The sequence below is a fragment of the Dromiciops gliroides genome, chromosome 2, assembly GCF_019393635.1.
Source record: "Dromiciops gliroides isolate mDroGli1 chromosome 2, mDroGli1.pri, whole genome shotgun sequence".
NCBI lineage: Eukaryota > Metazoa > Chordata > Mammalia > Microbiotheria > Microbiotheriidae > Dromiciops > Dromiciops gliroides.
Genome location: NC_057862.1, coordinates 122,145,957 through 122,168,466, shown reverse-complemented (window position 1 = coordinate 122,168,466; position 22,510 = coordinate 122,145,957). Strand labels below are relative to the sequence as shown.

Below are 22,510 nucleotides of genomic sequence, written 5' to 3'. Positions count from 1 at the left end.
TGGGTGACTAAGTGATTTCCAAGTCTGACCATGTCCTCTCTTCCCACACTCAATAAAACAGAAATGCCCCCATTACCATCTAGGATCAAATATAAAGTTCCTAATTATTTAAAACTCTTTACAACCTGGCCCCTTCCTACCTTTTTTTTTTTTTGTATTTTTTTTCTGGGCCTACCTTTTCAATATTCTTACAAGATCCAGATGGCCAGCTTGCTATTCCTCCTATCTCACACAATTTATTAAGCACTAACTACAGGACGGTACTTATTCTCAAGGTGCTTAATGAGGGATCTAACATGTATTTAAACAGATTTGTCCAAAACAGAAGTGAATGACATTACAGTCATTTTCTATACATCTCTATACAGTCATCCTGCCAACAAAGTTCAGCAAAACCAAAACCAACAGATACCACAATCTATGTTGACATTGTAGAAATATGCCACGCCCATAGTCCCCAACTCTCCGACGATATGAGAAAAGAGCATGTCCTCATCTCTCCTCCTCACCAAGATTATTCATGTTAATTCAGCGTCCTGTTTGCTTCGTTGTTTTTTTCCTTTTATCATACGATAACATTTTGGTTACAGTTTGCCTCCAAGCCTGTTCTTATGGAAGGAAGACCAACACTCCCTCCTCGCCCACAAAAAATACGCAAGCACACACACAACACGCACGCATGCACGTACTCAGACGTCTTTATAACTCCGCCCCTATCCCCCCCACAAGTCTTTAAATTTTAAACTCAGAACTCAGGCCAGTGAGCACACAGCTTCTTCCGGGGTGGCCCCGCCCCTATATAAGCGTCATGGAATCGGCCCATTCAGAGCTGGTTTTTCCTCCTAAGCTTTTCCGGTTAGCGACAAGATAGGGCGTTGCTCATTTTATCTACGTAAGGACGAGACCAATAGAAACAGAGTGTCGTTCAGAGCCGAGCGGGAGCTAAGAGCTCTCTCGGCCAATGGGAGCGTCTCATAGAGAGCGCGGGAGGCATTTGACTAAGGGAAGAAGAGAATGGCGATGGCCTTGTGGTAAGGGAGGCCCGAACCCAGGTTTTAGCCAGAGAAAAGAAAGAGAAACGCCTGCTAAGAGAACGAGAATCCCTGAGGAGCGAGTTCGGGCATAAAGGGAATGCTGTAGGCAAGGGGCAAAGCAGAGTCCGCGCAGTTGGGCGCTCTGCCTGGAGAAGTACAAACTTGTGGTCCCCGGAGTTGGAAAACTGGGAAAGGGGCTCGCGGCCCCTGGCAGGGCTTGCAGAGGAGGCGGGGTGCACGACGCCGACCTCGGTGGGGCGGCCCTGGGGGGCGCGAGGGTGATCTCGGAGGCGTCGTCCCGGGGTCGCGCGACCCTGACCTCCGAAGGGTGCGCGGACCCCCCTCAGGCAACATGAGCCGCTGTCACAACGTGCTGCTACTGCTGGACACCGCCGGTGCCGTCGGGAAGAACCACATCCAGCTAGTCGCCCTCCGGCTCCTGAACTACCTGAGCTGCCGTTTCGGCCTGGGCAGAGTTCGCTGGGGTTTCCAGTTCTTTGACTCTCAGGGGGCCCGGAGCCGGCCGTCGCGGGTTTCCGATTTCCGTGAGCTGGGGCCCAGCAGCTGGGAAGACTTCGAGGAAGAACTGGAAGCCAGGTTCGGGGATCGGGCCCAGCGCCCTCACTTGCCGGGCCCTGCGACCAGGGCCACTCACATCCAGAACGTCTTGACGGAAACCCTGCTGGATTACCAGTGGGACCTGCCCGAAATCTCGTCGCCTACAAAGCCCTTCCTAAGAAGCAGCAGGAGACGATTGCTAGGGTCCCCCGATGAGCCTGGGGGAGCTGATGCTGACCTCGGAGGCTTCATGAATGCCGTTTTCCTCTTTTCCCCATGCCCTCATTCCCAAAGGGAGCTGCTGCAGTTTGTGGCCAGGAGTGATGCCCATTCCCAACACCTAACACCCACCACCCAAGTGGTCATGGAAAAACTATTGCCCAAGAGAGTTCAGGAAATTCTGATGGGCAGAAAGATTTCTCTTTATTGGGTGGATACTACTGAAATCTCTAAGGTAGGATTATGACACAGAAGGAAATGCTTGTGGGTGCAGACAAAATGAAGCTTTTGTTAAATGCCTTAAAGTCATGGACCGTAGCTGGGTTGGCCATTTCATTTTAGGTATTTAAGCAAATAGGCCCAAAGAGATAAAGTGACTTGCCCAGCGCTACAAAGTTAGTGGTAGAGCTTTTTGGAGCTCAAGTCCACTGACTCCAAATACAATGTTGTTTTCTCTGAGCTGCCTCTTATTCCCGAAGTAGAAATAAATTACTCATTTGGGTCGTTTATAAAGCAGAAACACTCACTGTAGTTTTTTCACCCTTATTAGGTATCAGCACTGGTTTGGTTTTTTTGTTGTTGGTTTTTTCTTCACATTTCCAATATATGTAGTGTATTTGATTTTTCTTCTTGAACTGTTTGACCACTAAAGAGTTGTGTGACTTGGATAAGTAACTTAACTTTCTTTGGATTCGGTTTCTTCTGTCAAATGACTTTTATTTAATATCTCCTAATTCATATTTCTCATAGCACTTTGACTTTCCTTTGCCCATGTCATTTATCTTAAGTGAAGGACAACTTTCTGTCACAACAGACTTTTCTCAAATTTGTTAGCATGGAGGTGCTCCTTCCACCACCAGCACAGCTTAATCTATGGTTCCCAAATAGATACTTGGTGTACATTAGAGGTTAAAGAACTTGCTTATGGTCACCCAACTAAAACTTATCAGGATTTAAACTCAGGTTTTTCTATCATCTGGTGTAACTGTCCACTAAATTATGCTGTTTCTGCCTTATACACAGTAGGGGCTTAATCAAGGTTGAGTTGATTTCAAAATTGGTAAAATTACCAATTATATAATTCTGTCCTTCCCATAGATGCCAAAGAAATGTTTGCTGATGAACTCACATGTTGACATCTTATGGACTCCCTGCTCTCCACTTCTTCCCAGTACTTATGACATCTCTCCTTGAACTATTCTTATTTGAATGCACTTCCCCATCTCAGATTTTCATAGCTCTATCTAGATCCCTTCTTTGCATTTGTTAGATTTTGTTTCTTATGGTCATTCTGGATGCATGTAAGTAGTAAGGCAATTAGCTTATTGCTCTTGAACTTGTGGAACACTGCATTTGGAGCCAGAAGACCTAGCTTTAAATCCTGTTTCTGTCACTTACTACCCATATGACATTGAGCAAATTATTTAACATTTCAATTTTGTAATCTGTAAAATGAGGAAATTGGAATAGATGTCTTTTAAGTTTTCTTCTGGCTCTAAAGCCTATCATCCTTTTAGATTGTAAACTCCTTGAGGAGCTTATTCTTTATATCCCCTGAAAGTAGAGTACAGTAAGGGTTCTGTAGGAACTCCCTGGCAGATCTCAGCTAGGTTTAGTAGTTTAGTAGATGAGTCTTAGGCAACATAGTATGATGACTAGCGATCTGGCCTTATAAATAGGAAGACTAGGGCTCAGGTTCAGCTTCTGACACATTACTGTCAGAGGGCAAATCATTTGAGAGACCTTGGACAAGTCATTTAACCACTTAGTGCTCTAGCTAACTCTCTAAGATAGAAATTGCAGGGAAGGTTTAACTTGTATTGTTAGAGGAAATTTCTTCATCGGTGAGTTCTCTTCTACTACTGAAATCATAGGTCTAGTTCCTATCTCTGACTCAGAGAAGGTGAGTGACTTGTACCTTGTACATAGTAGGATTTAATCAATGCTTAATGAATTGTTGAAATCTCCCTAAAACAAACTCTAAGATATGACCAATATATTGGTTCTGCTTCCCCATCCTTTGTTGCAAGGGAGCATACTTATTGGCATGGATCTTTGGAAAGTGACGATTTAAAAAAAATAATAATAAAGTATCAATAAACATTTGTAAATAACTTCCAAGTGTTTCAAAATTCCCTTGTTCTAGAATTTTATTGTGTTTCATGCTATTTGGAAGTAGGTGAATCAGGATGGGACCTGGAAACATTTTTTTTTGGTGGTTATTCAAGTGTTTTTATTTTTTTTTTTGGTACAGGTATCATTTTTAAAAACTTAACCTATTACAAATTCTGGCCCTCTACTGAACTTGAGTCAAAAGAAAGGGCAAATTGAGCATTCTACAAGCCTTGTATTACTTTTATTTTTCTTATTGGGGAAGTATTATTTTCTTTATAAGAAATAGGAGGCACAGCTAGGTGGCATAGTGGATAGAGCACTGGCCCTGGAGTCAGGAGGATCTGAGTTCAAGTCTGGCTTCAGACACTTAGCACTTACTAGTTGTGTAACCCTGGGAAAGTCACTTAATCCTGATTGCCTCGCTAAAGAGAGAGAGAGAGAGAGAGAGAGAGAGAGAGAGAGAGAGAGAGAGAGAGAGAGAGAAAGAAATAGGAAAGATAGGAAAGGGTTGTGGACATTTGCTTAATGGTATGGATGCTCCATACTATATTCTCAAACTAGACCAAGGTGGGAGACTTCTAACTGTCCTTTGCTGACTAAATTTGCTAATTAAATAATTTGATTCTCTAATACAGGTGTAGATTTGGCTTTCCTATCGTTTCTTTTATTATTACTGGTTGATGACTTGAGACTGATTTTATTTCAGCTTCAGGACTCCCCAGACCATCTTGGCTACTGGACAATGTTTGAACTGTTCCACCGTGTAGGAGGTACTATTTTGCCTTCTGAAATTGTAACCCAGTGCTTTAATCAAGATGGTGAAAAGTTGCCCTACTGTGAAAGGGTGAAGGCTAACCCAGGACCTGCTCAACTCCAGTTCTCCCCATGGATTTCAAGCTTGCCATTTGAATCTACTTTAAACTGCTTGCTGTGCAAGCCACCCAGACACCAGGCATCATTCCCACATATAGAAGGAACATTATTCCTGCCTGTTGAAGGTAAGAAAATAAGGCCGTTAACCAGAAGCTAAATGTGAGAACTCACTTTCTCTGATCCTGAACAAACCATTTCAGTTTCTTTATAAGGTCATTGTGAGAAAGGCTCTGCAAATTGTAAAGCACTACATAGATGTAAGCCGCTATTCTTCTTGTTATATGGCAGATTTTTGCTGTTTGTTTTAATATTATTAAGTCTTATTATAAGCTCCTTTGGGTCAAGGGCTATTTTTTGAAGTACATATGCAATATTTTGACATCAAAGCTACTGAATTATTTGTGAAATGAATCAGAAGATGTAAACATACCAAAGAAGTCATAGAATAAAGGTGAATCTCCATGTAGAGGTTGTTAGCCCTTAGGCTTTTTGAGTTTTGGTTTAAAAGTCTCCTTTTTTATGCTTAGTAAGTACTATTTGAATTCTTTCCCATGAATTTCTAAACCATAATTTTGAAGACATCATCTACATAACTAATTTGTGTCTATTGTTAGTAGTTCCGTTTAGCTACTTCTTTGCCTTCCTCTGCAGAATCAGTGACATTATTGCTGATGCTCCATAACTGTAGTATAGACATTGAATCAAATAATTGCTTTTGAACCACGACTGACAAAGTCATTTATTTTTTCCCCATTTTTCTTATAAATATCTTTCTTAAATTGAAATTTAATGTTATTCTTTATGAAACAGGTAATGAGCCTCAGCAAAGTTGGACAGTCACCCTTGAACCTTTAGCTGTGCATCAAAGGAACTTTCAGAGACCAGTCAGTATTTTCTTAAATGGCACTGTAACCCACTGGACTCACCCAATGAGCAGCAGCTTTGCCACAGAAAGCTGGATGCTACAGAGCTTGGAGAATGAGAAATCAGAACAAGGGAGGTTGTTTCAGCAACTTGTTAGAAGGCTTTCGGATGAAGAATTACATTTGGTAAATATTGCTTATATAAAATAGCTTCATATAAGAGAAAAACTATATCTCTTTCTATGTTAACATAGTAAAGTATGTTTCCCAAATTTGGAGAACATATGGTATAGCCTTGATAATTGTGAATGCTAGTGTCTGTGTTCATGGATGTAAATAAATTGTGTATACAATTTGTAAGAATACAGATATTTGTGGGGCAGCTAGGTGGCGCAGTGGATAAAGCACCAGCCCTGGATTCAGGAGTACCTGAGTTCAAATCTGGCCTCAGACACTTAACACTTTTTAGCTGTGTAACTCTGGGCAAGTCACTTAACCCCAACTGCCTCACTAAAAAAAAAAAAAAAAAAGAACACAGATATTTGTGTATGTATATATACATGAAAGTATGGAACCCAGAAAGAAAAGGTGCCCATTTGACACCATTTTAGATTCCAGATGGACTAGTATGAGATAAAATTCATAAAGGGATAATACAACAACCATAAATGCACTTACTCCTTTGGAGTTTTGTATTCCAGGTTTTCATTTGTTTTGTCAGTTACCTGTTTTCCTTTATTGACTCTATTGTGAAATGATGCTTTGCTGTTTCAGACCAAGGAGCAATATTTTCTCTAATTTAACCATAAATGTAAAAAGAAACTTTCAACTTCTAACTTTTCACTAACCTACATTCTGGTCTGGACATCACAATAATAGGCTTAAGATCATTTGGATTTCCTTTTCCACTTGTAGGTTGCTGATGTAGTTCTTGATGAAGGCTGGCCACCTAGTACTGGAATTATATCTCCTCTTTCCACCACTGCTACAATTCTTACTGTGTTTCGAAATGAACACAGTGACTTTCAGGAAAATCTCCATAAAGATGTGACAGAAAATCTTCAGGATACAACTTACCTTCTACCTGATGTTGTAAATAGTGTATTGAACCAGATTCATAATTCACATGAAAATTCTAATACTTCTGGTAAGCACATAAGCTAAGGTTAAACTTAAGGTTAAGCTCAAATATCCTTAAATAAGCTTTTTTTCTCTGTCCATAAGGACAAAGAATCACTGCAGAACTGAATTGTATCTACCTTCCTTATGGCAATTGTCATAGGATCATGAACTTTAGAGCTGGAAAGGAACTTATGGATAATTTTAGAGATCACCAAAGAGATAGAGTTCCAAACTTTTTGTTCTGTCATGGACCTCTTTGACAGTCTGGTAAAGCCTATGGACCCCTTCTAAGAATACTGTTTTTCAATTCATTAAATACCTAGGATTATAAAGAAAACCAATTATATTGAAATACAAACAAGCAAATTCATGCACCTCAGATCAAAAACTTAAAAAAAAAAACTCCAGGAGTTCATATACTCCCATATTTTACATTTGAAGCAGCTGAGACCCAGAAGGGTTAAGTAACATTTTCAAGATGGTATAAGTAGTAAGTAGCAGAGCCAGGAATCAAACAAACCTAAGTCCCTTGGCATTGTTGCCCTCAGAGTGAAAATTTTACTGTTTATAGGAGTTGAATATGTTTGAACACATTCAGTGGTGATTTAGGAGCAATTTTTTTTTTGTTTACTCTAATTTTAACTGACCTCATCAAAAAGTAAAGTCAAATTTGCTCACTTAAACATTGCTGAATTTTTGGATATTGTAGATCACAAGTGTAAATACTGTAATTCTACATAATTTTTTAATAAGCAGGTAAAATTGTGTTTTGCAAATGAATGCAAACATTTAGCAGTTTGTTGGATAGACGGGAAGCAGAATGTTTTACTTGTTCTCCATGCTCTACTTTGACTTTGTTTCAGAGTAAATTTGAAGACACTGACTTTAGTCAGTCTTGCAGATAATCTAAGGTCATCACCTTTATGCTGTGTATAGAGTGTCAATATAAATTATTTTTTCTATTTGTGGGAGAATGTTTCTGGTTGAAATGTATTAGAACTGATAAGCTTTTTGTTCTTTATGGAAATATAAGATTTCCTCAACTTATAAAGCTTTATCTCTTCTCAATTTTGAATATATTTCTCAAAAACAGGTCACTAAAAAGAGATTCTGGAAGTTATATTTTTGGAAAAGAGAGCCATATTTTAATAATTTCCCCACCAGACCTGATCTAATAGAATTCCATTTCAGAAAACAATAAAAAACCTATAATTTTAGGCAGCGAAGTAGTAATTAGTTAACAAAAGTTTGTCTTCTAATCTGCTTTTCATCATGTTCTCAATACTGTTAGATGTTTTATTACACTTAAGCCATTTTATAGGCAGTAGTTCCTTGAAATTTATTGGTGTGAGTACTCCCTCTATCAATGGAGGTCCCAGTTCCTCTAAGAAGTTTGAGTGAGAAATATTCATCACTCTGTGACTAATCTGGCAACAAGTGTCCCAGAATATAATTAGATTGGTCCTTGGATAACAGATATGGCCTCTGACCAGGCCTTTCCAGTTTAATAAAACCTGTTCGAGCTCACATTATATACATATAGCTTTCAAGAATCCAGGGTCCCTCCATATCATAAGGCATAAAAGTGGTACTTTACTGGAAGATTCAATGGAATGTTATTTTAAAACTAAGAAATATAGGCACGTGCATATAACTTTTATTACTATCTAACATCTATCAAAGTTTTTTAACTTTTGTGTCATGGACTGATTTGGCAATCTGGTTAGGCCTATGGATTCCTTCTCAGAATAATATTTTTAAATATATAAAATAAAAGGAAACTAATTATATTGAAATAGGTAACCTTTTTCCCATCTAAGTTCACAGACGCCCCTCTCCCCTGTCACCCCCTTCTCCCCTGAAATCAATCCACAGACTCCTTGGAGTTCTGTGGATCCAGGTCAAGAACCCCAATCCAGAGATACATTTTATAATTTGTAGGAAAGTATTGTTAGAATGAAAATTGCAAATATGTTTGTTTTGTTGGTGCTGTTGCACTTTTGTTTGTTTGGAAGGGGGGGGCGCAATGAGGGTTAAGTGACTTGCCCAGGGTCACACAGCTAGTAAGTGTCAAGTGTCTGAGGCCGGATTTGAACTCAGGTCCTCCTGAATCCAGGGCCAGTGCTTTATCCACTGCTCCACCTAGCTGCCCCTCACTGCTCCACCTAGCTGCCCCAACTATTGCACTTTTAATATCATGTTCCATAGCCAATATTGGGATTTGTTGGTCAAACAACAATTTTTTTAAAAATAATAGTTCTTGGGGGCAGCTAGGTGGCGCAATGGATAGATCATGGGCCCTGGATTCAGGAGGACCTGAGTTTGAATGTGGCCTCAGACACTTGACACTTACTAGCTGTGTGACCCTAAGTCACTTAACCCTCATTGCCCCACCAAAAAAAATAAATAAATAATAATAGTTCTTGATTTGGCCTTTGGGGAGAGAAATTGAAAGGGGGAGGGAAGGTCACGTTTTCTAAAATTTTCAGTTTGTTTGTAATGTATTATTTCTTCCTGTCTATGACCCTTTTTTTTCCCCCCAGTAGATATTCCTGTTCCTGAGTGGGCCCAGCAGGAACTTGGCCAGACTCATCCTTGGAATGCTGCAATTGTAGAAAAGTGGTTTCCTTTCTCTAATCACAGTGGTGCAAGTTCAAATTTAATGGAATCATTTTGGTAAAACAACTTGTTTGTTTCTCTATTGCTTGGTTATTGATGTTAACTCTCAGCTGTCTGCATATGGATTATCTAGATTGTGGCTTTTTCCCTGCCAGCCAATATGCTTCTCCAGTATGTACCTTCTAAAATCCAGCTGATACGTGCCAAGGGAATACAAATTTATTTTAATATCAACCTAAGCAAAAATAATTAGGAATTTGCTTCAAAAAAAATTGTAATATATCCTAAAGGCAATTAGGACTTATTTTAAATCTATTCTTTGGATTATCTGAAATAGTTTTATCTACTATAATCAGTTTGACTATATATTCAGTGCTTAATTTGTTAGAAATTTGTATTCTACAAAATATCATTCTTTCTTTTTGATGCCCTTCATATTGTCATTTTGATGAAGTGAATTACTTAACTTCACCAGTGAAGAGAACTTTATTCTCTTAAATGACTTAGTTCATTTGTTTATGGTGAAATTTATCCAGTGAAATAAACATTTGTCAAGAGGGCAGGATTCATGTGCTTTGTAGAATTTGGTCTAACAAAACCGTAATCTGTTGGGTTTTTCTGGCATGTGATCTCTAGGTATACTAGAACTATATACCATGAAATCAATGTTAATTCTATTCACATAATTACCCATAAAAGTTATGTGCCTCTAGTGAGGGGAAAAGGGGGGGGGGGGGTTCGAGTCTATGATAGCTATATACATTTACTGTTCTCATGGTCACACATCCAGCCTGAAATTACATCAAGTAATGGAAGCTGGTAATTTTGAAAGTTGTGCAATTCTCAGAATTCCATAGACATTTAACCTTCACCCACTGGTTAGGGTTCTGCTTGAGTTTTCTTCCCAGACTTAAGACAGAATTGAATGATCAAGAGACAAAAAATTAGAAGTCAATTAACTACTCTCTCTGACCCTTATCAATAATCCAAAACTAACTTTCCATATAATCCAGTGGAATTATTTGGAACTAATTTCATTCACATTTGATAATGAGACACTTTTTAAAATCACTTGCTATATATGACCAAGTAGTTTAAACATAACAACAACTTTGAAGCAAGATACTGTCCTTTAACAATAAGATATAAGCAGTTATATTGAGCTTTGACAGGTTTTTGGAAGGATATTCGGTTCTTTTAAAAACATTGATAGACTAAGGCAGCTAGGTGGCACAGTGGATAAAGCACCGGCCCTGGATTCAGGAGGACCTGAGTTCAAATATGGCCTCATACACTTGACACTTACTAGCTGTGTGACCCTGGGCAAGTCACTTAACCCTGATTGCCCCACAAAAAAATAAAGTAAAATTAAATTACAATAATAACATTGATAGACTTCTGGAATTTTGACCTTTGAAAGGCAATTGAATAAGCCCAAAAGACTTGAGCATTAGTCTTGGCTCTGCCCCTTAGCTAACGTGTAACCATGGGCAAATCTTTTTCTTTGCTTGTAAAATGATATTAGTAATACTCATCTCACAGAATTGTGAAGAAAATACTGTATAAATAATAGTTTTTACATAAATGAGTTATTTGACTGTATGTGTGAACCATAGTTTGACTTTTATTTATATACAGGTTACTACAGGCTACCTCAACTAATAAGGAAGAATCTTCTAAGACAGAAGGAGAGCTAACACATTTTCTCTCTGAGTTCTACCAGAGAAAATCTCGTGAAGAATTTACTGCAGTTAGTCAGGAAGATAACAAAAAGAAACGTATGTATAGAACAAAATTATTTTCTCTTCTTAAAAAACTTTTTGTTTTGAACTTAAATCTTTAAAAAATTAGTATTTCCATATGCAAAGTAGAACACAAAAAGTGAATAATAATATTTGAAATTGAATCTCTATTCCATACTTCCTTTTTTAAAAAGTATATAATGAATTCAGACCATTACTTTCAAATTTTTCTTGTTTATTTCTTCTTCCTTCTATATTCCTTGCTCCATGTTTTTAAATGTTTCAATTGCTCTCTTCTTTTTTTTCTTTTTACCTTTATCTTTAGGCCTTACTACCACAGGGTAAGTTATTCTTGGTTGCAAGCCTTTTGGAATAATTATTCAAAAATATCTTGTTTATAGTAGAAACTACTAGGTCTTCTGTAATCCAGACTATGGCTTGTGGGCACTTGAACTCTTGTTGCTTATAAATTTTTTTTTCTTTGATGTGGTACCTCTAAATTTAGAGTATAATATTCCTGTGACTTTCTGCCTTTTGAAGTTTCTCTCAAGAGGTAATTAATGGATTTTTTTTCTAGGTTCACTTTGCTGTCTAGTTCTAATAGATAAAAGTAGTTTTAATTTATGATTTCTTGAAGTAGTCACCAGGATTTTTTAAATCATGATTTTTAGACAGTCTTATAATTCTTAAATTCCTTCTCCTTGACCTTTTTTTCAGATCAGCTGTTTTTGACAGCAGATACCTTATATTTTCTTCTATTTTTTTGGTCTTGATTTTATTCTAATATTTCTTGCTGTCTAGTTAAGTTATTTATTTCTGTTTGGTCTGTTATAATTTGGAGGTAGCATGTTACTTTGGTAAACTACTTATTCTCCTCCTACTTTCCTCCAGAGCTTTTAATTTTTTCTCTTCACTTCTTCTAGGTATTCATACAGCACAAGTGGAAAATCCTATTTTTTTTCCCCTTTAAGTCCCTACTTGACATTGTTATAAAGTTACTTTTCTTTCTAGGTTGAATTTTTGGGCAACCCTAAATCTATTATATTTCTATTTCTTTTTTTTTTTTTCTCCTTGTAGGACAGTGAGGGTTAAGTGACTTGCCCAGGGTTACACAGCTAGTAAGTGTCAAGTGTCTGAGGTCGAATTTGAACTCAGGTCCTCCTGAATTCTTTATAGTAGTATATATCTTTTATTTATTCATTCTACCAGCCTTAGTTCCTAAATTGAAGCTTTGTGTCAGGACCACAATCTACCTCTTAATGCATTTTATATTTGGCAATTTGCTTCATCTCAACCTAGGTTATTTGGGTTCTTGTGCTAGGCTTTGATTCCTGGGGTTAGGCCCACCCTGGATCGAGGTTCAGAGTGCCAGATATTTAGTGCCCTCTAGTGTCTCAGTGTGCTGTGGATCTTGGAGTCCTGAGCCTAGAGTGGCTTAGTTTGAGTACTAGCACTTGGACTGGTTGATGCTGGTCTGGGGGGCTTACAGGATCCCTGCTGGAGCTATTTCAAGAGTAGAGTGGGGGGCAGCTAGGTGACACAGTGGATAAAGCACCAGCCCTGGATTCAGGAGGACCTGAGATCAAATCCGGCCTCAGACACTTGACACTTGCCAGCTGTGTGACCCTGGGCAAGTCACTTAACCCTCATTGCCCCACCCAAAAAAAGGGGGTGGGGAGTGGAGGTGGAGGGGGTTGATACAAAGACTTGCAGGTTACTGCTATTTCTGACCAGTCTCTGGTCATATTGGTAGTCTTCCATCTAATTCTTGGCACTGCCTTTGCTGGCACTGTTGCCTTTCTTATATAGTCTATTGGCTTTTGACCAACTATGTGGTTTTTGGAAAGATGAAGTCAGTTAATTGTGGTTGTTCATTAGATTTTGTGACCACTATTTGTCTGGTATGATTTTTAGGTTTTTGCTAGAGTAGAGGTATAGAAGCTGGACTGCTTCCATTCCAGCAGCCACAGTGGCCAAAAGTCAACAAAATTATTTTCAAGAGATAGTCTTCCTTGAGGCTCTTGCTTTATTTTTACTAATATGTCTCTTTGAAGAGATGTTGAAACAGCAAATATCTCAATAATGGGCAATTTTTAGTTTCTAGAACTGGAATTAACAAGTCTTCATTGGCATTGCCCTGATGTCATAATATAAAAATGTTCATTGGAAACCTTAGGATAACTCTTATTTTCTGAAGATTTAGGAAAATCTATAGAAACCTGCTAAGTGGTGTCTGATCGTGGTATGGTTTTTTTGGTTCCCAAGCCTAAATGGAAAGAACTCCATTTTTTTTCTCCTATTATATGTCTCTTGTGGTTTTTGTAGTACTTATATTTTATTGAAATAATTCTGTAGAATGGTTTGAATAAGTTCTTAATTGTCCTTAGAAATGATTTTTTTTTCTTCCTTTGATATTTTCCAGGGGGAGTCCCTGGTACACCAGTCAGACAAAAGATGAAGAGCATGTCACGTTCTCTAAAGATGTTGAATGTTGCAAGGCTGAATGTAAAAGCTCAAAAGCTTCAGCCAGATTGCAGCCCATCCTCCTCAGCTGGGGAGAAAATAGTCCAAAAGGCAAGCTCTAGAAGAACTGAGGAAAAACTGGAAGAGAGAGGGAAAATGTTGAGAAGTTCCAAACCTAAAGGTACTTGTTACACCCTCTAGTTGGCTGAAGCTGCGTGGTTGACAGATAAGCCCACTGCAGTAGATTGCCTGGCTTATACCTGAACTCGTTGTGTTTGTTTTTTTAATGTGTTCTTTCTTTTTTAAAGTATCTTTTAATGGTACATTTTGATTTTCACCATAATCACTTTGCAGTTACATTCTCCTTTATCTCTGCATTGAAAGGAGAGGAGATTGATTTTCTTAGCTCTTTGGTTTTCCCAGTTCTTCTCCAAGTCCAGCTTGGTTATTTTAGTCATATAGAGTTCATTTTTGTTTTATTATTCTTTCAATTTACATTGTTATAGACATGTATACTGTTTTCCTAGTTCTGTTGACTTCAAAGTCTTATCATATTTTTCTGAATTCTACCTATATATTGTTTCTTATGGTGCAGTAATATTCCATTTCATTCATATAGCAGTTTGTTTAACTATTACCGATCAGTGAGCACTTATTTGTTTCCAGCGCTTTGCTTCTACAAAAAAACTGTTGCTATGAATATTTTGGTAAATGTAGGACCAATGGAAAAAGTGGCATCAAAATTTTATTTTCAACCCCAGTTTCACGATGTTGAATTTTCTTGAAATCTGTTGGTGCCCAGGCATTTTCACAAAAATATTTGTTCTTACCTAATTTGACCAGAAGAGTTCTGAGTACAGAATGATGTCACTTGGAAGATAGTGTAAATGAAGGGGCAATTTACACATTGAATTTTAATCCTTGTCTGATAGTTATTTAATTATCATAAAAAATAATCAGCTAGGTGGCACAGTAGATAAAGTATCGGTCCTGGATTCTGGAGTACCTGAGTTCAAATGCGACCTCAGACACTTGACACTTACTAGCTGTGCGACCCTGGGCAAGTCACTTAACCCCCATTGCCCTGGAAAAAAAAATCACGTACACATGGAAAGTATTATTTTATCAGTATCTTCAAATGATATTTGTGTAGGATTTAGATTCAGCAAGTGTTTATTCAGTCTCTGGTGTGCTAAATCCCAAGATACATAGTTTAGATAAAACATGGTTCTTGTGAAGCTTATGGTTTAGTAAGGGGATAAAGTATATATAGAAAGCTACAACCCACACAGTATTATATAAGTGCATTAGAGAGTTGAACAACAGTGTAAATTAAGGGTCTCAGGAGAGCATCAGAGGTAATCAGGGAAAGTTCATGGACTAGTGGCATTTTGAATTGGTCTTTAAAGGATGTGTTGGAATTTAGTCTGGAGAGGGAGGATATACCAAGCAAAAAAAAAAAATAGTACGAGTGAAAAAAGTAGATTATGGATAGATTACCTTTGCATCCCCTTGCCAATGATTTAGTACTGAATGTAGTAGAAGGAATAGTTTTGAGTATAAGGATAAGAATAATTTCTGTGTCAGAATTGGAGAACAAACTGAGAGATGGGGTAGATGAGTTGTTTTCATCTCTGTTCTCCACATTCTACTTTGTTAATTCATTGTGAAGATAAAGATTCCTATCAAGTGTTCTTTGACTCTCGGGCCAATTTTCCCTACCCTAAAGGTATTTTCCTTATTCTGATTCTTTGTGATCACTAAGTAACTTAAAGGGTTTGATCTCAAGAAATCAAACTCCATGGACCCAGATTACAGAGAAATATCAACAAAATTGAGACGTATAAGAAAACTAGACAGCCTCTACCCTCACGGAGCTTGCACTCTAGTAGGGGAATACAAACATGAAAGTAAGCTGGGAAGGAAAAAGAATGCCACCTGCTTTGGGGGCTGGCCAGCAGTATAGAGGTAAAGCAGGCTGGAGGAAAGGCCAGAAGGAGAGAGTGGGAGCAGCATGACTGGCACATCTTAGAGTATTTCCAGGCAAGGACTCATCAGTCACTAACTCACCTTCAGGGTAGGGTCCTTTCACTACTGGGGTGAGGGACAGTGGATATGTAATAGTGTATGTACTATCAGAAACCGTTGGTGTGTTTATCAGTTTTGCTGAACACCATTTTTTCCTCTTTTCTAATCTTTGTGAAAAGGAATAAGTTTCTGAGTAGGGGAAGGAAAGAAAGGATATATTCAGAAATGAAGGTGATGCTAAAAACTACATTAAAAACAAGATAAAAGTTTTGAAAATAAAACAAAAGTAATTATTGAGTCCCAGTAGCATGCCTGATATTGTTATTGTGTGCTCTTAGTGATGGAAAATATATAGAATGTTATCAAAGAGCTCATAATTTAGTTAGGGATCTAGACACAAAACAAGCCAACAAGATAAGATAGCAAATGTGTAATATAAATTAATTTTAAAAGCAGGAGCTAGTAAAGCATATTAAAGACAAAAAAACATCAAAAACATAAAAATGATTTTGTTGTTGTTGAAAGGAAATGATTGTTTATACTGGAAACTGGAATTTTAAAGAATGAAATTGTTTCTGTCTTTTTGTCCCAAATTTCCCAGTATTTGTTCATTCATCTATATGTATACTTAGTTCTGAAATGTGCCAGTCTCCTTAGCTTCTGACTACAGAGTCATGATACCTATGGTACCCTCCTAAGTAGAAATACAGTAGAAAGCCATATCTTAGTCTCTTATTCTCTGTAATAAATCTGACAAAAAAGGTTGAGCTTCCCAAGTGTCCTGAAATTAGTCATTTATAGATCCAGAGATGGAAGAGACCTTAGACCCTGTCTCCTCCACCCCTTTGTTTTACATCTTCATAAATAGGCTCAGAGAGATGCAGTGATTTGCCCACTGTCACCGAAGTAGAAAGTAGCAGAGCCAGTATTTGATTTTGGTCCTTTCCTTCAAGTTCAATGCGCTTTATTTCCAGTATGTCAGGAATCTCCAAATGAAGTTTCTTTTTAAGTAATACCCTGCTACTATTAGACTTGATTTGAATTTGCACCTTTTAAAATACTGGCCCAACATATTTTAATGTCAAGTTGGTTTTTATTCTTTTTCTGGCAACTTTTTAATCCTCTCATGTCAGATCAAACAATAGGTCACACTCCCCAAGTAGAACTGCAGCTGAAACCTTGTTACTTCTGTTTAGTATTAATCAGTCCTTTCACAGATAATTTCTAGGATGCATTGCCAGATGTTTATGCTAAATATGCAAAACATCAGTCTTATAGAGTTGAATATAGGGCCAATGCATCTGATTATTTGGGTCCACTGTCAATTTTTGGCTTTGATTACTGGGGAAAACTATTATGGAATTTGCCTAAAGTATGTAAATGAAGATGAAAACTGCTCTCAACCCCTCTCAATTAAGTCTCTTTAGGTGGGAAATCATTAAGTTGTCATGGGTGTGTCATATTGATTTTGGGAAAGATTTCTAAACAATCATCCTTTCTATATCTTCTCAGGAGGGTCATAGCTATTTTTATAATATGTTATCTTGAGTTATTTATTATCTGCACAGAAAATAGTGTTTAAAAAGCATGCCAAATGAATATTAGCTGAATTTAATATAATGTTTTGTTTCTACAGATTTTAAAACTGAGGAAGAACTATTATCTCACTTAAATGAAAACTACCAAAAAACTGTGGCTATGGGAGAAGTTTTAACACATACAAGTGCCCAGAATATGATCTTAGCCATTAAAATGTTCCTGAAATCCAGAGGCACAAAAGATTTAGAAGATTTAGAAGTAAGGAAGATCTCTAATGTTTCTTAAAGGTCCAATATTTTGATAGAAGGAAATCTCACATATTATGTTGTGCCTGATTAAAATGTCACAAGATTGGAAAGTAAATTGACAAAAATCAGGGCTCTTGTGTCTACATAGAAATATGAGTTAAAGTTGAAATTTTATCTTCTCTTGAGTCAGTACCACATTTTGCTTACCATTCACAGATTTCTCAGTTGTGTTGTTTCCTTTGAAGGCTCCAAAGTCAACCATAATTGAAATAAATCTATTTAACCCACGTAGCTAGTACCTGCTTAGATAAGTTCCTTCATTAAATGTTAAATTAAATCTCATTGTATTGTTCATCCCCAAAAAAGGTGGAAGATGGAAAGACCTTTCCCCAAATTAAATAATGCATCACGATTTTCTTTAGTTAAGAACTGCATTTTTTTCCTTTGGGCACATTTTCTTTTTTTGTTGTTGTTTTTATTATTATTATTATTTCTAGTAAAGAGTATTTTATTAATCCATCCTTCCCTTCCCCTCCCCCTCCCATAAATCATCCTTGAAAATGTATGTCTCTTTCTGCATTTTAAGTCCATCACCCCTCTGTCCAAGATTTGAATGGTATGTTTCATCTTTATTCTTTTGGACTCATGGTTTATCATTATATTGATCAGAGTTCTAAAGTCTTTCAAAATTGCTTTTCTCTGTAATGTTATTTTCATTGTATAAATTGTTCTCCTAGTTTTGCTTATTTTTTTTATGAAAGTTTTCCCAGTTTATTCTGAAATTTTCCACTTCATTTTTTATGGCACAATAATATTCCGTTATATTCACATTATTTAATCATTCCTTAATAGGAGGATAACACCTTGGTTTCCAATTTTTGGCTACCACAAAAAGAGCTCTATTAAATATTTTTTTTACATAAAGATCCTTTTCTCTTTAATTTCTTTGTAATAATGGAGAATAGATTGTGAGAAAGATCAGAAATGGAGGTGTTTGTATATAGCCTGTTTAAAACTATATAATGATTCTGTATCTACAGATGACCTGTCTAGATCGAGTAAAAAATTATCTCCTAAAGACCAGTAAAAGTCTTCGACAGCAATTGAATAAAAATCTGGACAAGGAAGCCAAAGTCAGAGAGTAAGGAAATACTTTCTTTACCTCAAAAAAGGTGGGAGGGAAGCCCTCTAATTTCTATTGTACCATTTAAAATACATTTGCTGGCTATTTAGGGATTTATTTTCGCTAATTAATCTTGCATAGTGTTCTAACATAGTTTCTAAGAATTTCGTGATTACCTAATAACTATATCCATCTAAATGGAGTAAAACATATTTCTCTGAAGCTGTTTTTGTTAAGTTTTGTTTTATTTTTTAACAAGGAGAGCTGTCTATGCTAAGCTGTAAGGAGGAGTCAAGCAACAGTAGATGTGACGGCATTTTTTTGGTCTATATAGGTATCAGCTTCAGGTGTTTCTTCGTTTGGAGATGTGTTTGCAGTGCCCTTCAATACAGAACAGTTCAGATGACATGGAGAACTTAGTAGAGGAGGCAAGTACATAGTTTAGTTTTGTGTCAATGGAACGGCTGTATTAAATGCCTCACCTTTCCTGGGTCAATTCTCTTTCCTTTCCTTTTTATCTTTTCAGGTGACAAACTTGCTTCGAGCAGTTTGTTTAACTGAGGATCCAGCATATTTATCAGGGTTTTTGGAGGAAATTTTGGAATTGTAAGTTTGATGGACGACAATCAGTTTTAAAGTTATCTTATCAAGGCTTCTATACGAATTGTACCATAGAAATGCAAATCATGGAAATTCATAGAAACATAGAATTCATCAGGATTGAGGTGTTAAAACCATGTAGAATTTGCAGCAAATTGAAGTTAGTGTTAGATAATAAAAGAGAATTAGAGAAGAGCAGAATGTTTGTTATCTGTTTTGCATTTGAACAATCTATTCCACAGGTATATTGACTCCATTCCAAAGACACTTGGAAATCTTTACTATGGCCTGGGATTTGTGATTCCCCAGAAGCTGGCTGTCATCCTTCCTGCAGATTTCTTCAGCGATGATTCCATGACACAGGAGAGTGGATCACCAACACTTTCTGTGCCACATACTCATAGCACAGTGTCGGTCAGCACTGAATCTGACCAACTGGAGGAGCTACGTAGCCGATCAGCCAAGAAAAGGTAAATATCTTCCAGTGTTTTATTAGAAACAATGGACTTATTAGAGCCATAGTCCTATCTTTATTTTCCCTGTTAGTGATTGACCAGTGCTGAACTAACCTTCTGAATGACATACACTGAATATCCAAGACTCTTAAGTTACCTAGAAAATAATACAATATTCTGTACTCCACAGAGTATTCAAAAATCCTCAGATGAAACCCAGGTCTTGCTTTGCTCCTTCATATTCATCCAGATAGTGGGGTCTTAGCCCATCTACGTACATTTAGGATTTCAGCCCAGCTTTTGAACTTTTCTCAGATTTATTCATAATTATTTAAATGTACCCTACCTCTGGGAATGCTTAATTTGTTTGGCTATAAATATGGTCCTAAGGGAACATGAACTATACTGATTTTTGTAACTTTATCTTTTATGCTCTTATTTGGCTGCCCCTGAACTGTTCTGACACCTATCCAGTTATTCGTCTAACTGGTTCTCACTTTTTTAAAAATAGGAAACATGCATTAACAAGACATAGGAGTGTGACGGAAGCAGCACAAAATCTTCGGCAAATTGAAATTCCTAAGGTTTCCAAGAGAGCTGCCAAAAAAGTAAGGAGTTCCCATGGTAGAAAGAGGATAAACCAGGGAATTACAATTGTAAGATTACTCCAATTATGAACAGTGATTTTCATACAAGGAGAAAAGCCCCACCAATAACAGCCCCTCCAGTTAATCCATATGGAACTTTTATTCTTTTAATAGAAATTAATTCAGAAAATTACTTATATCAGATTTTCTTGAACTTTCAGGAAAACTTTCATCCTGGTCATCAGCAGCCGCCACTCCCAGTAAAAGATTTGGTTCAAGGTATGTTTCTCTATTTCCTCTGTGGAATACGAGAAGTTATCTTTAAGTAGACATGTTGAAGTCCCTGCAGGCAGTTATTGAACTATGTAGGGTTTTTGGTTGGTAAAATATACCCACTAACGTGACCTAGAGCACATGTGCTAAAAGTTTCCAATAATTTAATTAAGATTTAACTTCTCCCTCATAGGAAAGATAAGTCAGACATCAGGGACTATTTTATAATGGAGACAAAACTTCCTCGTGTGCTATTTGAGTCTTCAACACAAATATTGTATAGCATAACTTTCTTAGTGTTAATGAGCAGTGGAAGAATTGATTGTGATTTGGGGACCGCATCTTTGGCTAAAATTAGAAAACCTCAGGCATGCCTCCACCCCGGGCATGCCCTGGCTCCCTCCGCCCAGTGGGGGCATGCACGGAAAACCCGAGTCCCAGCTCCTTCTGCCAAGCAGGGGTATGCAAGGAAACCCTGTGCCCCAGCCAGCATTGGGCGCCACCCCTGGGGTGCCAGCGAATTGGCTTGGGGTGTGTGGGTAGTTGGCTCGGGTTTCCTGTGAGAGAAGGGTTTTTTATTCTGGGGGGTAGAGAAGAGGTGGGGAGGAGACGAGAGAGAGAGAGAGAGAGAGAGAGAGAGAGAGAGAGAGAGAGAGAGAAGAGTTCACAGTGGCAGGCAAGAGAGTTAAGCGCTGACATGCAGGGAGGTAGAGAGAGCCAAATGAAGCAGCTGAGTCTGGTGGGCAAATTTACAGGTCGTATTTCCTGCTTTTCTTTGTCCTTATTTTTTCCCATCAATAAACCCTGGTTTTTTTTTGTTTATTCTTTAAAAAGAGGCCTTTTAATCTCTTTTCTTATCAGTCTGGGAGACACAATTGGGGAGGGGGCAATGTGGAAGAGAGGAGGCTCGGGACCTAAAGATTCCCCATTGTTTTTGAGTCCCAATATTGCAGCTAGCCTCCCAATTAACTCTTCCCATATTAAATTTGGCCCTTACAGATTGGTAGCCCATACGGAGCTTAACAAACCTGGAGGATCTTTTAAAACCTCCCTTACAACAGGAATGTCAGCTTTCATCAGGAATTGGGGAGTCTCTACCTTTGAAAAAACCGAGGCTCAGAGAGGAAAATTGACTTGCCTAAGGTTACACAGACAGTGAGAGGCAGAGGCAAGATTTGAATCGAGGTCTCCTGAGTGTAAATTCAGCTGGTTTTCTACTGCACAATCTGTCTCCCATTCTGTGTATGTTTTGTCTCTTCGACTAGATTCTGAGTTATAGGCAGAGGCAATATATATAGTTCTTTCCTTGCCCCCCAACCCCCGCACAGTGCCTTGCCCATTTAGGACACTCAGGAAAATTTTATTCTTTGATTACATGTTTTAGCCATTGAATTGCTTGAAGATAGAACCACCTCAAAATCTCTACTTCCATCTTTAAAATTCTTTGGTGTTAAATAAAAAGAAAGCACTGAAAAAAATCTGACCTTTAGAGAAATTTTAGCTACTATTATTGCATCTCAAAAAGACATTTCTTGGGGGCAGCTAGATAGCGCAGTGGATAAAGCACCAGCCCTGGATTCAGGAGTACCTGAGTTCAAATCCGTTCTCAGACACGTGACACTTACTAGCTGTGTGACCCTGGGCAAGTCACTTAACCCCTATTGCCCCACCAAAAAAAAAAAAAAGGCATTTCTTTCAGGATAGAACAATGATCCTGTTCAATCACTGACAAAGTGGATTTTGGTAGAAACAATTCTAATTTTTCCTGAAAAGTTTTGTAGAATAAATTACTAATGAGGGTAGAGTTGGGATTATTATAATCGGCTAGTCAGCAAAATGGTATAGTAGAAAATGTGGGGGATTTGGACTCAGAGAACTTGGGTTCAAATCCCAGCTTTGCCACTTACTACCAGTGTTATTTTAAGTAAATCATTGAGCAAAATACAAATCTATGGGCCTTGCTTTCTTTATCTAAAAAATAAGTGTATTGGACCAGATAACCTTTGTAACTCCCCACCAACTCTAAATATATTGTCTTTTTTTTTTAAG

The 22,510-nt window shown here is 37.7% G+C and overlaps 1 protein-coding gene across 1 annotated transcript in view; it reads left to right on the top strand.

Moving 5' to 3' along the window:
• The first annotated feature begins 1,031 nt into the window (after nt 1-1,031).
• Nucleotides 1,032-22,510, top strand: part of TICRR (TOPBP1 interacting checkpoint and replication regulator) — a 39,961-nt gene continuing 18,482 nt past the window's right edge. Inside the window, exons 1-14 of the mRNA XM_043986537.1 lie at nt 1,032-2,046; nt 4,633-4,924; nt 5,610-5,848; nt 6,578-6,809; nt 9,331-9,460; nt 11,042-11,181; nt 13,568-13,789; nt 17,273-17,433; nt 18,464-18,564; nt 18,881-18,974; nt 19,073-19,152; nt 19,389-19,616; nt 20,113-20,209; nt 20,410-20,467. Of these exons, the coding sequence (XP_043842472.1) occupies nt 1,387-2,046; nt 4,633-4,924; nt 5,610-5,848; nt 6,578-6,809; nt 9,331-9,460; nt 11,042-11,181; nt 13,568-13,789; nt 17,273-17,433; nt 18,464-18,564; nt 18,881-18,974; nt 19,073-19,152; nt 19,389-19,616; nt 20,113-20,209; nt 20,410-20,467 (2,734 nt within the window). The 5' untranslated portion in view covers nt 1,032-1,386. The remainder of the gene's footprint in view (nt 2,047-4,632; nt 4,925-5,609; nt 5,849-6,577; nt 6,810-9,330; nt 9,461-11,041; nt 11,182-13,567; nt 13,790-17,272; nt 17,434-18,463; nt 18,565-18,880; nt 18,975-19,072; nt 19,153-19,388; nt 19,617-20,112; nt 20,210-20,409; nt 20,468-22,510) is intronic.